The sequence below is a fragment of the Sapajus apella genome, unplaced genomic scaffold (genome assembly GCF_009761245.1).
Source record: "Sapajus apella isolate SASKATOON/1434 unplaced genomic scaffold, GSC_monkey_1.0 scaffold19, whole genome shotgun sequence".
Taxonomy (NCBI): Eukaryota; Metazoa; Chordata; class Mammalia; order Primates; family Cebidae; genus Sapajus; species Sapajus apella.
In genome coordinates this window covers 14,202,818-14,217,784 of record NW_022436959.1, presented here as the reverse complement: position 1 = coordinate 14,217,784, position 14,967 = coordinate 14,202,818, and the positions used below count along the sequence as shown (strand labels likewise).

At 36.2% G+C, this 14,967-nt stretch overlaps 1 protein-coding gene and 1 non-coding gene across 7 annotated transcripts in view; one reads left to right on the top strand and one right to left on the bottom strand.

The window, feature by feature from the left end:
• The window catches only part of FAM126A (family with sequence similarity 126 member A), a 134,446-nt gene that overhangs the window by 26,570 nt on the left and 92,909 nt on the right, over positions 1-14,967 (bottom strand). For all 6 annotated transcript variants that reach the window (XM_032287006.1, XM_032287005.1, XM_032287009.1 and 3 more), the window contains 4 exons: positions 8,831-9,010; positions 7,915-7,995; positions 7,279-7,394; positions 6,805-6,900 (listed from right to left, as the gene is read on the bottom strand). In XM_032287006.1, the coding sequence (XP_032142897.1) occupies positions 6,805-6,900; positions 7,279-7,394; positions 7,915-7,995; positions 8,831-9,010 (473 nt within the window). The remainder of the gene's footprint in view (positions 1-6,804; positions 6,901-7,278; positions 7,395-7,914; positions 7,996-8,830; positions 9,011-14,967) is intronic.
• On the top strand, positions 5,709-5,814 carry LOC116557617. Its single transcript, XR_004271603.1, has one exon. It is a non-coding gene; the product is annotated as a U6 spliceosomal RNA (small nuclear RNA).

Sequence of the window (14,967 nt, the reverse complement as noted above, 5' to 3'; positions counted from 1 at the left end):
TTTTAGAAGATCTGCTGGTCCTTGCGGGCAAAGCTACAGCCAGAATATCCATTTGAAATTCCCAGCTCATCTGTCACTGAGCTCCATCTGAATGTGCCACGGAGCTTACTCTCCACTTCCTCTGTGCAGCGGCCACAGCCTTCCCTTGGCACACTATGACCCTTTGCAAGATTGGAATTGGGAGGACTCAGCTAGTTAAAGCACCAGACCGGGGTTGCCGGGGTCCCTTCCGGCCCCTTCCTCCAGAGCAGCTGGTCCAGCCCAGGAACAACATGGACTTCCCTCTCCCTTTGGACTCAAAGCCTTTGCAGAGTCAAGCTCCACTTGAAGCTCACTCAGTAATATCCTTTCAATGTGTTTTATATTGTTTTGACTGCCTTTTTTTGTAGAAATAAAAATGACCTTAGAATTTATCATCAGAAAAAAAAAATTGTTTTTGAGATGGGGTTCTTGCTATGTTGTCCAGGCTTGTCTTGAACTCCCAATCTCAAATGATCCTCCTACCTCAGCCTCCCAGTCACTGGGATTACAGGCATGAGGTATCACACTCAGTTCCAGAAATACTTAATAGTGAGGAATATTTAAGAAATACTAAAGTTAGGGAGTATTCACTATAATAAAAAGGAAACAAGAGTCCAACATAGGAGACCAATTATAGAAATCATTCAGAGAATACTTTAGAAATTAAACATAATATTTGAAAATCTATTTAAATGACAGGGAGAAAAACTGTACAAAACAGATACAGCATAATCCCATTTTGCAATAAACAAATAGATGTATAGTATGTATCACTGCAAAAAGAAGATTAAAAAGTCATAGTTATCTCTGATCTGTAGGATTATAAATCAATTTTCTTCTTCATATTTACATGTATTTTTTTAACTTCCTATGACGAACATGCACTTTTTTTTTTTTTTTTTTAAAGATGGGGTTTCACCTCGATGGCCAGGCTGGTCTTGAACTCCTGATCTCAGACGATCCACCCGCCTCAGCCTCCCAAAGTGCTAGGATTACAGGCATGAGCCACCGCACCCGGCATGTGCTGTTTTTTTGTTTGTTTTGTTTTTGTTTTTTGAGACAGAGTTTTCCTCTTGTTGCCCAGGATGGAGTGCAGTGGTACAATCTTGGTTGACTGCAACCTCTGCCTCCCAGGTTCAAGCAATTCTCCTGCCTCAGCTTCCCAGGTAACTGGGATTACAGGACCGTACCACCATGCCCAGTTGATTTTTTTGTATTTAGTAGAGATGGGGTTTCACCATGTTGGTCAGCATGCAGTTTTAAAAATAAACAGTAAGATTCTATTTTTAATAATAAATTTACTAGAAAATAGATGCTTTCACATAATATTCTATGCTTGATATAATATGAGCTTTACTTAATATAGTACTAGCCAACAGACTATAATTGTTTACTCACTCTTCCCCTATACTTCCTACCTAGAACTTAGTATTTCCTCTACTCAATGAATCTAAGCCTTTACTTTAAAATGTCCCAGGATGCCACAGACCATTTCAAAAATATTCCCCAAGAATGTCATTAATTCAGAGAAACTTTAAAAAATAAATATAAATGCATTTGATATTAGAGGATCCCAGAGCTTTTTAGAACCAAGAGTAATAAGTAAGCAGGGAAATAGAAAAATTAACTACAAGTGAAATAAAACAAACTCAGGTTTTGTTTGAATTTACAAAAATGTATGCCTAAACTAGAATAGAGACTCTTCTTATTCTTAATTACTAAAATAAAAAATTTTACTTTCTTATACCTTAAAATTTTATGACAGGGATGGTTGTAAATAATATGGTTGTAAATAGTAAAGAACCAATGGATAAAAGAAATTTTCAATTAATTCACTCTGTAAATACTTATTAAAGATTGATATCGTGTCAGACTCTAGAGACATAAATGATGAATGTAGCTCCCACAGGGACTCACAATCTAATCATGGAGACTGTGTAATAAGGAAATATTTTCAATGAACAAGTTCAAGAGATGGTAAAGGAGAGTGGCAAACTCAGATGGAAGAAGTGGAGGTTTCAGAGAAGACTTCTCAGAAAAGAGATTCATTTGAGTTGAATCTTGAAGAAAAATGATATTTTTCCAAGTGGAAAACACAGGAAAGTTCAAAGGCAGAGGTGGGATGAAACAGCATGACATGGAGGAGACTGGGGACATTTTAGCAGGATGGAGGGTTAGGACACTAGAAAATACTAGAGAAGCTCATCACATCATGGAGCCAAATCATGAGCATCTTATAACCTGCTAGGTTTTACCATGTAGACACTGGGAAGCAACTAAAGATTTTTTTGTTTTGTTTTAAGCAAGGGAGTACCAAAATCAGATTGGTTTTCTGATAACATCGCTCTGGCTATATTGGTGGAAGGGTAGGTTTGGAGTTGTATCTAGGAAGTATAAAGAGGGTGAGGCCAAAGAAATAAGAAGAGTGGGTAATTATTTCCACATTTAGTTTGAATAGCTTGCTACATCGTGGTGTCATTAACTAGTTAGAACAAATAAGAATACTGGAATATGCTGTTTCAAATATGTTGATTTTTAAGTATGTGGTATATTATCAATTTTGCCTACCATGACACCATCCCTGTCTTCACTTAAAAGAACTGCCATCCCTCTTTCCTTTAGGAACTAGTCTTTTGCTATACAGTCATTCTTAGAATAAAAATAAACTTTTGAGATTGTTAATATAGTCTGAGTTACAAACCATACAATAATTAGAAGACCCACTCCAATGAGTTTATTTATCCATGATAGACCAGAACCAAAACTAGAAAAGAAAGGTTAATTCTTATTATCAGATCTTTAGATCATCAGGCTAGCAAGTAGAAACTTGGCTGAAAAGGGGAAACAGGCCGGGCATGGTGACTCACCCTTGTGGTCCCAGCACTTTGGGAGGCTGAGGCAGGCAGATTGCCTGAGCTCAAAAGTTTGAGACCCACCTGGGCAACATGGCGAACCCCTGTCTCCACTAAAAATACAAACAATTAGCTGGGCATGGTGGCATGTGCCTGTAGTCCCAGCTACTCAGGAGGCTGAGGCACAAGAACTGCTTGAGCCTGGGAAGCGAAGGTTACAATGAGCAGAGATCATGCTGTTGTACTCCAGCCTGCGCAACAGAGCAAGACCCCATCTCAAAAAAAAAAGGGTGGGGACAGAGAGAAGTGGAGACGAAAAGTCCAGGAGAATAGAAAAAGGGGAAGGGAGAAAAGAGAAAGAGGAAGAATTGCCTGAATAGTAGTGAGCACTTTTCTGTCCTGCTTGTTCTGCTCTTTGAAATTAAGAGCTTAATAAAGGCTGCATCTCCTGTATGTTTCTCAAGTGAAGATCACACACAAAAATCGTGCTCACATAGTTGGAGGAAAGATTATTTTAACTGGGTTGTGAAGGATGGACAATATTTAGATATTGGGAAAAAGAAGCTTCCAAATAAAATGACAAGCAATTGAAAAATGTGTCATAGGTTCTTTCAATCAGAGATGACATAATATCAGATATGTTCTAGAATTGTTGGTACAGTCATAGCAAACAGGTGAGAAAAAAAAGAAAGCAATGCCTTATGTGCATCCATAGTGAATGTGTGTACCCATTAACGGGGTGCAATAATATGCCAGCTGTCATTTACTAAATGACAACAAAGTGGCTGATGCTGCATTAAGTGCTTTATAAGTATACAAATTTTATTAGTCAGGAGCAAGATGGCTTACTCATAACAAAGCTGCCCTTAAATGACAGAAAACAAGCCATTCAGGAGGTCAGAAGAATTGACCTAGAAGTGAGGAGAGGGGCAGGGATTCATCACAGGTACACAAACAAATACACTGATCAGGAACTCATAGCTATCCATATCCAAGTTCGTCAGTTATACGACTCACTAGCTAAACAAAATCAGAGCTATCCCTTAGACAATGGGAGAGAATTCAACTTAATAGCTGAGCATAGTTCATTCTTAATATTTATATTCCACATCAAAAAAGAAGATAAGCCATTTGTTAAACAGCTTTGTATTAAGAGAGATTCCAACAGAAAGAAATATTTTCCTCAGACTTGGAGGACTCTGCACTCCAGCCTGGGCAACAGAGTGAGACACCATCTCAAAAAAAAAAAAAAAAAAAAAAGTGGGGGTGGGGGAGGCAGACATAAGTGGAGACAAAAAGTCCAGAATAGAAAAAGGGGAAGGAAGAAAAGAGAAAGCGCAAGAATTGCCTGAATAGTATTGTCCTGCTTCTTCTGTTCTTTGAAATTAAGAGCTTAATAAAGACTGCATCTCCTGTCGAGTTTCTCAAGAGAAGATCACACACAAATCTTGTGCTCACATAGTTGGAGCAAAGATTATTTTATTTTATTTATTTTTATTTTTTTAAATTAATTAATTAATTAATTAATTTTTTTGAGATGGAGTTTCGCTCTTGTTACCCAGGCTGGAGTGCAATGGCGCGATCTTGGCTCACCGCAACCTCCACCTCCTGGGTTCAGGCAATTCTCCTGCCCCAGCCTCCTGAGTAGCTGGGATTATAGGCATGCGCCACCATGCCCAGCTAATTTTTTGTATTTTTTAGTAGAGACGGGATTTCACCATGTTGACCAGGATGGTCTCGATCTCTTGACCTCGTGATCCACCGGCCTCGGCCTCCCAGAGTGCTGGGATTACAGTCTTGAGCCACTGCGCCCGGCCCCCATTTTTAATTTATAAATTATTTTCCTTCCCTTCCACCCTCTCACCTTTTGGATATTAAAATAGTCTCCCTTTTGTTAAATAATGTTGATGGTAGATATTTATAATACAATGACTTGGCAAAAAAAAAAAGCTGGCAACACTTATGTAAATAACCCAGCTGTTCCACCTTTTTTGAGATGTTACAGATCTGTGAAATTCAAAAGTCTGGACATTTCTGTCTTTAAACAATTTAAAGCAAAACACGTCTTAGAAAGACTTAGTAAGTGGGAGAGATGGCCCACTGGTATCATCTTTTAAGATTAGGAAATGTAATTATGCTCTAATTTGGAAATCATCTGAAAGACTTCACTTCTTTATCTTCTCTATCAAGCCCTTTGTCTTGTTAATGCTCTTCCTCTGCGGGTTCTGCATGGCTTTCTATCCTACTCAGCATCAAGTTCTGATTTTTTATTTGTTTTGTTTTCATTTGATTTCTAAGTATTGTTCAATGATCCCTCCCCCTGTGATATGGTTTGGCTGTGTCCCCACTCAGATCTATTCTTGAATTGTAGCTCCCATAAGCCCCACGTTGTGGGAGGGACCCAGTGAGAGGTAATTGAATCATGGGGTCAGGTTTTCCCATGTTGTTCTCCTGAGAGATAAGTCTCATGAGAGCTGACAGCTTTATGAAGGGGATTCCCCTGCATATGCTCTCTTGCCTGCTGCCATGTAAGACATGCTTCTCCTTTACTTTCCAACACGATTGTGAGGCTCCCTAGCCATATGGAACTGTGAATCCATTAACATCTTTTTCTTTATAAATTACCCAGTCTCAGGTATTTCTTCATAGCAGTATGAAAATGAACTAATACACTCAGGATAACTTGCATTTTCTAAATAAATTCCTCAAGTAAAAATTATTCTACAAGTTCCTTATTGTGTAATATCTCTTATTTACTTGAATTATTGAGGGCAATAATCTCTGTCATGTTTGTTTGTTTTCTCTCCGATTCTTTTTTTTAAAGAGTAACAATCTGTGCTCACTTCCTCAGCACATACACTAAAATTGGAATGATATAGAGAAGATTAGCATGGCCCCTGGCAAGGATGACATGCAAATTCATGAAGCGTTCCATTTTTTTTTTTTTACTTAAAAAAAAAAAGTAACAATCACATTACCAAAAATTTAGAAAAAATTTAGAAAATCACAAAATAATCAAAGAGGTGAAAAATTAAAATAAACCATAATTCCACCAACTAGAGATAATCATTGTTAATATTCTGGTCGTATTCAACCAATCAGGAAATCACACCATATACACTATCATTAACTACTCTTTTAAATCGGATTTTTAAGATGTGAATAGACTACACTCAGGGATATAATTTATTTTATAACCCCTTGGCTCAATTTATTTTTAAGATGAAAAGTTTAAGAACCAGTATCTCTTACTTATTTCTTAGCTCCAAATTAGAGCAGAGTATAAATAAATAAATAAATGCAAACAAAAAGCCAACCACATGCTAAAACTTGAAAGGTCATAACAGCTCTATCCTTTAGCTATACAGTATAATCCTTTTCTGGTTAAATATTCCATTTAAATGTTATTCAGTTTTACATTCATTCTTTATCACGTTTTTGTTTTTCTTCTTTGTTTTTAAGATAGAGTCTTGCTATGTTGCCCAGACTGGAGTGCAGTGCTGCAATCACAGCTGACTGTAGCCTCAACCTCCTGGACTCAAGCAATCCTCCCACCTCAGCCTCCCAAGTAGCTGGGACTACAGGTGTGCACCACCATGCCCGGCTGATTTTTTTAAAACTTTTTATAGAGATGGGGGTCTTGCTGTGTTGCCCAGGATGGCCTTTAGCACATGGGCTCATATGATACTCCCACTTCAGTTTCTCAATGGGCTGGAATTACAGACATGAGCCATTGCATCTGGCCCTTTATCATGTTTTTTGTGACTATCTATTACAGGGAACTTTCCATGTGTTGAGTAGGCTGAGGTTTACATTAACTTATTGTTTTAAACAAATGATTATACAAAACAAAGATAACTTAGGTATGTGCCAGACTAGCAATCCTAGATTCATAAATTTCAATATTAGAAACACTTGAATTTTACTTTACCTTGAACAAATTTGACACAGTGACTGAAGAGAAACACTGGGCATATAGGTTAAGGCAGCATTGTAACACAACAAAAGGAATGTCAACACTTCAAACCTAAAGACAAACAAAAAGAATATTAACAAATCCCTAGAATTCTAAGGAGTCAACTATAAAAGAGGAGACGGCATTCCTTGGGGAGAGATAATAACGTTACAGGATAGATGTGCACATTATAAGCACACCAATAATGAAAAACTAAAAAGACTTTCCAAGTAACAGCCATATGAAACTTGTCTTTAAAATTCAGTGTTCCAGCTGACATCTGAAGCAAAGTACAGTGACAAATCTAGATCTGTTTTTTTCTTGTATAAAATGACTCAGTACTCAAACAAACTGTCACACACAACTCATTAAACATTATTTATAATATACTGAAATAATTTTTTTAAAAAATTAGTGTAGTAAATAAGAAGGTTTATCCCCACAGCATACCTATTCTGTGCTGTCAGCATCTCCCTTTGAGGATGAGGTCCACTGTACACAACTTTTGACAAACCGTGCTGGGATAGAGCACTCTCGGTCAGAGCCATGGACCCAATGCTGGAAGGCTAGAGAAAAGACATTTGAATAAAGAAAAAAAAAAGCTATTCTGTTGAAAATGTGATATTTAGAATATTTACACCACTAAAATAGCTACCATGAAGAACAACATGTATCTTAAACATATTTAGGCTGCCTACAAAATTTTCTGCTCAAAGATTTAATAAATAATTTAAAAACAAACCAAAAATGGGAAATAAAAATTAGTTTATTTTCAAAAATTCTGCCAAGAAATACACAGTTGCCACACACACACACATACACACACACAAAGTAGCCATCCATCAGGAGTAGTGAAAAATATTTCAAAAAGAATACTTTCAGTAGATCTCTTATTATCAGGTTTCAGTTTGATATTCAATTATTTGTTTCTAATCTCAATTTGGAAACAGTAAATACTTTGTGGGTGTTTATATTTTTGAAGGTACTAATAAATTGATCAATTTTTTTCCTAAATAACTAGACTATAACTTGTGGCAATATCAAAATTTAGGGTCAACAAACTTACTATGACAAAATGTCACTTACTTCATGATATACAGATGGTTTGGATAAAGATGGAATTGTAAAACTCAATACTTTGCTATGTCCCTGTTTGTCAACTATTTCCTATAGAAGTGAAAGAAAATAGATTAAAATACATATTTTTACTTATAAATTTACAAACTAAATTTAAATAGTCTAAAAAAATGTTTTAAAGACCTGAATAGAAAGGAATTTTAGGTTAATTAAAATCTTAAAACATGATAATCCATTACTATTCATAAACACCAGTAGTTAAACTGTATCTCCTTCCACTTAATATATGTAACATAATTTTCAGGATGGCTGAGATACAGATATAGTGTCAATAATCCTTGAATTTCCTCATGTAACAAGTTATATTTGCTATGATCATTTAAATATAAAATATGTAAAGAAAATGACCTTACATTTCTTTTGCATTTTGAAAGGTACAAAACTTAAGTATCTAGAATACCATACTAATTAATATACAAACTCTACAGTAATGCAAACTGTATGTTAAAACAATGTTGTACACTCTGGAGACAGTCTAGATTTTATTCAACTATGACTGGTGAATATTAGAGTAGATCTTTTCTCCCAAACTTTTTGTGAGGGTCAGAAAACAGATCATTTATAGGCAATGGACTTTAGTAAGTTTACAAAATTTAAAATGCAACACTGATATTTTCAGATATCTCTATAAAAGAAATAAAATGGTCTGATTTTCAACCTTCAATCAATCCATAAGTATAGTTACATAATTACATGTATGCTTGTATGTCTCCCAACCCCCAGAAAGTTGTATTTGGAAGAATGAGCTATGAGTCACTTGATGTATGAAAAAACAAACGTTAGCTTTACCAAAATGAAAAGCAGTTGCACAGGTTATATATTTGATTTGTCAGAAAAGATTTTGTTAACTGCACTAAATACAAACCAAATTATAAACCCCTAGAAGAAGAGCTTCAATGCATCCACTGCTATGCACATTTCTGCTGGCCGAGACTGCAAGATAGCACCAAATCAGTTCTGGGAGAAATTGCAGTGTAAATCGAAGCAACTGCTCCTCTCCACTGCGATAGAATTCAAACAGCTGGTGACAGACAGGTTCTAGCAACTGGAAGAAAGACAAAATGTTAATTTAAGAACTGGACTGTATTTGAATGGAACACAAAGTATAAAAAGTTTTCTCAGACTGGTAAAAATTCTTAAAATGGCTAAGTTGTGGGAGTTTCTTCCTAAAATATCCTTTCTTCCTGGTAAAATACATGTCAGTATATAAAGGATTGACTATGGGGTTGAAGAAATTGAAATGGGAATCCTGGGTAGTTACTGTCCTATCGCCCTCCTGAGTTTATAATTAGGCAGCATCTGACAGCAATGATTGGTGTGTAAGAGGGCTACATAACTACAGATGCCCCTAGATTTAGAACCCTATGACTAATTGACCCTGGATAATCTAAACATAATTTGGAGTCACCTATAACCTTTTTCTCTCCGACCACATTCTCAACATTATACAGTTAATGAGCTGACTATAACTTTATAATGGGCTTTAAAAAATAAGACAGGCAAGGTAAGACCCTCTTATAATGATCACACGCAGTCATAATCAAATATGTTAAGAGATTCACAAGGTACTGTTCACAAGGTACTGATTTTTCAAGCAAATTATCAGGCTATTTATTATATATATCCAATGAACTATACTTCACTAAGGCAATAAATTTAAATAAATTTACTAAACAGCTTTTCTACTACCAATAATGGTAATGAATAGAAACTAATTTACAGTGAATGTTTTGATTTCAAGTAAGTGAAATATGTAAACTGAACATAATTTAAAGACAATATTGTTTATAAAAGGTATAACAAAAAGTTATGCTTCAATAAACATTGACTAAGTCAAACTAACTAGTCTTTCCTATTGAAAAATTACCTAACTCTGACAGTTAATCTTCTAAAAGGAATCCTTTTTCCATTCTTGAATGGTCTTTAGAGCGCAAGAGATGTCCAACGAGGTCATGAAAGGACAACAGAAAAACAGGGGCAAGAGGCAAAGTCATCCCATTCATAGACAGCAAAATAAGTTTTTAGTGTAGGAATTTGGAAGAATGGGGTTAGAGGTAGCTGGAAGAAAGAAAGATTGGTCAGGGTTGTTTAGCTTTCAGGGTGGAGTTCTTAAAATTTTCTTTGTGGACCTGCATCAATAATCTTGAATTGTGGCATAACATCCCTCATCTCTAAATTCCTCAGAAAGCTAAATCAAGATGGTTTATTGCAAAATTATGAAATCTTATTTGGAAATTTATTTAAGACAATTTGTATGAACATATAATTTTAATGAAAACATACTCAAAAGGCTTTGTAACCCATTTAAAATCCAAAATTTAGAGTTTTTGCCATAAGAAAGTACAACTTAATGAAGACAGATTCAAAGGGGAGGTAGAAATATATTGCAACAAGATTAGATGAAATTATGCATGTGAAATTAATACAGATAAATATCAGTATCTGCGTAGTGCATCACAGACTGCAAAGTACTTTCACATAGATAAATCCATTAAATTCCCACAACACTGTAAGGTAAAATATCATTATCCACACTTTCCACAGAAGGAAACTGAGACAAAAAAGCTATCCACTATGACCAAAATCACATGGCTCACAAAGGTCACACCTGGAGCCAGGTATTTTGACTTCTTTACTAACATACCTGAAAAGTGTCAGGAAAGAACAAAATGATATAAACTGTGGGAAACATGGACAGTGTTTGACATACCTAACTTGACTATATTTGAAGCAAGCAAAGGAGCATTAGAACCTGCTGTGTTCCTAGTGTCTGGGCTGCATTTTTCAGTGTATTTTTTCCTCATAGAAACCATGTCATTTATGGTAGTTAGGTCTTACAGTACTATTAAGAGAGAGACTGGGCCGGGCGCAGTGGCTCAAGCCTGTAATCCCAGCACTTTGGGAGGCCGAGGCAGGTGGTTCACAAGGTCAAGAGATCGAGGCCATCCTGGTCAACATGGTGAAACCCCGTCTCTACTAAAAATACAAAAAATTAGCTGGGCATGGTGGCGCATGCCTGTAATCCCAGCTACTCAGGAGGCTGAGGCAGGAGAATTGCCTGAACCCAGGAGGCGGAGGTTGCGGTGAGCCCAGATCGCGCCATTGCACTCCAGCCTGGGTAACAAGAGCGAAACTCCGTCTCAACAACAACAAAAAAAAAAAAAAAAAAAAGAGAGACTGTACCTCAAGTATATTTCCATGTGTTAAATAGACTTTTATATGTTTAATGAGAACTTAGTCATCATGTGTCATCTCTCCATTGCAAAATATATTCTGAGTCCTAAACAACTTAGCTGCAAATGGATTTTTACAACAATCCATTCATAAGTAAGAAGTCTGTAACCTAAGAAAGATTTCTAGTGGTAATAGGCATATGACTCAAAAATGCTCTTTAGTGACTAAGTAAGGAAAACGTTCTTTAATGACTAAGCAGGAAAAGAGTCAAGTTTGGGTAAACTGAGAAGGAAAATCTTACAAGATTTTTTGTATTGAACAATTACTGAGGAACATCGGTAGGAAAAGGATACGGAAAAGCTGGAAAACACTACTATTCAGGAACCAGCAGCTCCTGGTACCTGATCTCTCCCCTCTCTGGACTCCCGACTCCCAGAACTCCAAGGAGACTTTATGTGGGTCTTTCAAAAAACAGCTGATTTTATAACACACTTAAGCAGTATTAACCTCTACTCTTGTGCCTGCTTCAAAGCTATAGTCAACTAAAAGCACCATTTAAGCCAACTGCACTGTACCCATATAAACTGCCTCTTTATAAGTTTCTTGAACATATCACATATATCTATTACAGGGCCTTTCCACCTACAGTTCCCTCTCCTGGAAGGCTCTTGCCCCTGATTCCACCTCAACCCCTAATTCATTTGGATCTTGATTCAATCACCAATTTCCTCAGTCCCAACACATATTTCCCTTACTTCGTTTTATTTGTCCTTATAGCTTTATCACTGACATAGTATTATATGTTTAGATATTTGTTTAATGTCTATCTCACCAACTAGAAAACAACTTTTAATCTACAACATCAAGAATTTAGTCTATTTTGTTCTCATAATTCCTAAGTGGTTCCTAACACATTATATGTGTTTAATAAATATTTATTAAATGAATAAAACTGAATAATGAAAAAGTATTACCAGTAAAGTTTAAATGCCAAATTTGCTGAACTTCAAATAATACCAAAAACAATGTCTCAAATTTCTAAAATTCTGGAAAACAATAATATCAACTTGTTAGGAATATTTTCACATTAAGACACAAAATATTCTAAACAGCAAAAAGCTGGTTACAATGTTAAAATAGATTACACTGTCATATTTTAGAAGCCCTTCCAAATATATTTGAAAGAGTGAGTGGTTTAAGAATGCAGAATACACACTGTCTTCTCCACATGAATCAGAATAAAAGCATGAAACAAACTAACATGCAAGACCAAACCAGTGCTTCTGAAAGTGTGGTCTGAGGATAATTCACAAACTGTTACCAGTCTTCAACAATATAAATATAGAAATTGAGAGGAAACATTTAGAAAATTTTATAGCACTTAAAGTGCAATAAAATATATATTTAAAAAAAATTTTTGGCCAGGTGTGGTGGCCCACACCTGTAATCCAAGCACTTTGGAGGCCAAGGCGGGTGGATCACCTGAGGTCAGGAGTTCAAGACCAGCCTGACCAACATGGTGAAACCCCATCTTTACAAAAAAAAAAAAAAAAAAAAAAAATTTCAAGCACTTAATATTGTTGCAACATCCAAGTGAGTGATCAGCAGATAGATTTATCAAAGTATATATCAGTTAGGAAATATCAAATTTGTATGGTGCCTCACACGTGGTGTGAGTTGCATGTTAGTCATGCACTTTAGATACACATATTTGTCTGTGACAGATGATAATTTTTTTCAAAAACTGGTCCATCATCACTAGTAATTTGAGAAATATTGTACTGAACCATTAGAGCTATATTCACTAGAGCTATCTGAATAAAAGAATTGCTATAAACTAATCTAGCCAGTCAAAAATTTATCCTACAAACACTTTCCAAAGTAGCCTAATTAAAACATACTTCATCAGAGAAATAATTTTTAATCCTCTCAAAATAATAAATAATAAATGACCAACAAGATCTAATTTGTTAAAAAACATAAAGCACATGGCTATACTTATCCTATTTGGTGAAATAATTCTAAACTAAACAAGGAAAACAGCTTTTACCCAAATATTTAAAAAGTAAAACCGTTCAAGAAAACAGCCTACCTGTGCATTTCATACAAATTAAGAAGCTTTGGGGAGAGGGGAGAGATAAGACAAGTATGATTGTTCAATTCAGTTATTCCAGTTAAAGTTTGTTGGCTTGTCAATATACTCCCTAATCCCTTCATCACCTAAAATTCATGATATACACTATAGCATAACCAGTAGGAGTGGGCTATTCTACACCCTTGCCAAAAGTGGTTTAACTACTCAAATAGAAGAAGATTCTCCCTCATTTTGGTAGTTTCATCCCAGAGATACACAGATCCATGTTGGACTGGACTCCAAGGTATGTTACTTTACCACTAAATGTGCTGTTAGAGTCTATCACGCCATCCATCAAACTCAAGTACAAAAGGAATTACGTACTTCAGATCCCTCTCTTCTTTCATATCTCTTTCCATTTCCCCTGACACTGCACATGTTCAGGTTCTCAACAGCTCCCTCCTAGGCTATTGTCATAGCTTCCTAGTCTTCTTGCATTCCATTTTTTCATTTGTCAATCTCACCTCCTTGTAGCCACCTTCCTAATCCCTCAATACAAAAACAGTTTAAGCTACTTAAGGTGGGATTTGAGGCCCACCATGGTTACGTCCTAAACCTAGCCTTCTAGCTTCAGCACCTATCACAGCCTTACTCTCTTCTGTTAACTACTGCATTAGCCTATTCACTTTTTTCCAAATGCCATACCTTTTTATTTTTCATCGTATTTCCAATTTTGTTTTAGTATTTCCAAAACAAAATTGGAAATATGATGAAAAATAAAATAGTATTTCTTCTGTTAAATAATCTATACTATAAAACAATCTATACTCCAGATTCTCGTGCTTGTAAATCCTACCATTTACAGTATTTCTATTAATAGTAGAAATATTATTTATAGATTATTTATTTGATAGTATTTTTAGTATTATAGTATTTTAGTATTTAGTATTATAGCATAGTATTTTAGTATTTAGTATTTAGTATTTTTGTATTTAGTATCACAGTATTTATGGTATTTTTAGTATTTATAGATTATTTATTTTACAGTAAATAATCTATACTCTAGATTCTAGTGCTTGTAAATCCTACCAGAAATACTATTAATGGTAGGATTTATAAGCACCAGAATCTGGAGTATAGATTATTTTACTATCTTCAAACTAAATGGGCAGTGGGGCACAGTGCCTCATGCCTGTAATCCTAATACTTTGGGAAGCTGAGATGGGTGGATCGCTTGAGCCCAGGAGTTTGAGAACAGTCTGGGCAACATGGCAAAATCCCATAGTCTTTACCAAAAATACAAAAAATAGCCAGGTGTGATGGCGCATGACCAAAGTCCCAGCTACTGGAGGGACTGCAGTGGGGGGATCGCTTGAACTCAGGAGGTCAAGACTGCAGTGAGCCATGATCACACCACTGCGCTCCAGCCTGGGCAACAAAGTGAGACCCTGTCTTAAAAAAAATAAATATAGGGCCAGGCGCAGTGGCTCACGCCTGTAATCCCAGCACTTTGGGAGGCTGAGGCGGGTGGATCACGAGGTCAAGAGATCGAGACCATCCTGGTCAACATGGTGAAACCCCGTCTCTACTAAAAATACAAAAAATTAGCTGGGCATGGTGGCGCGTGCCTGTAATCCCAGCTACTCAGGAGGCTGAGGCAGGAGAATTGCCTGAACCCAGGAGACGGAGGTTGCGGTGAGCCGAGATCACGCCATTGCACTCCAGCCTGGGCAACAAGAGCGAAACTCCGTCTC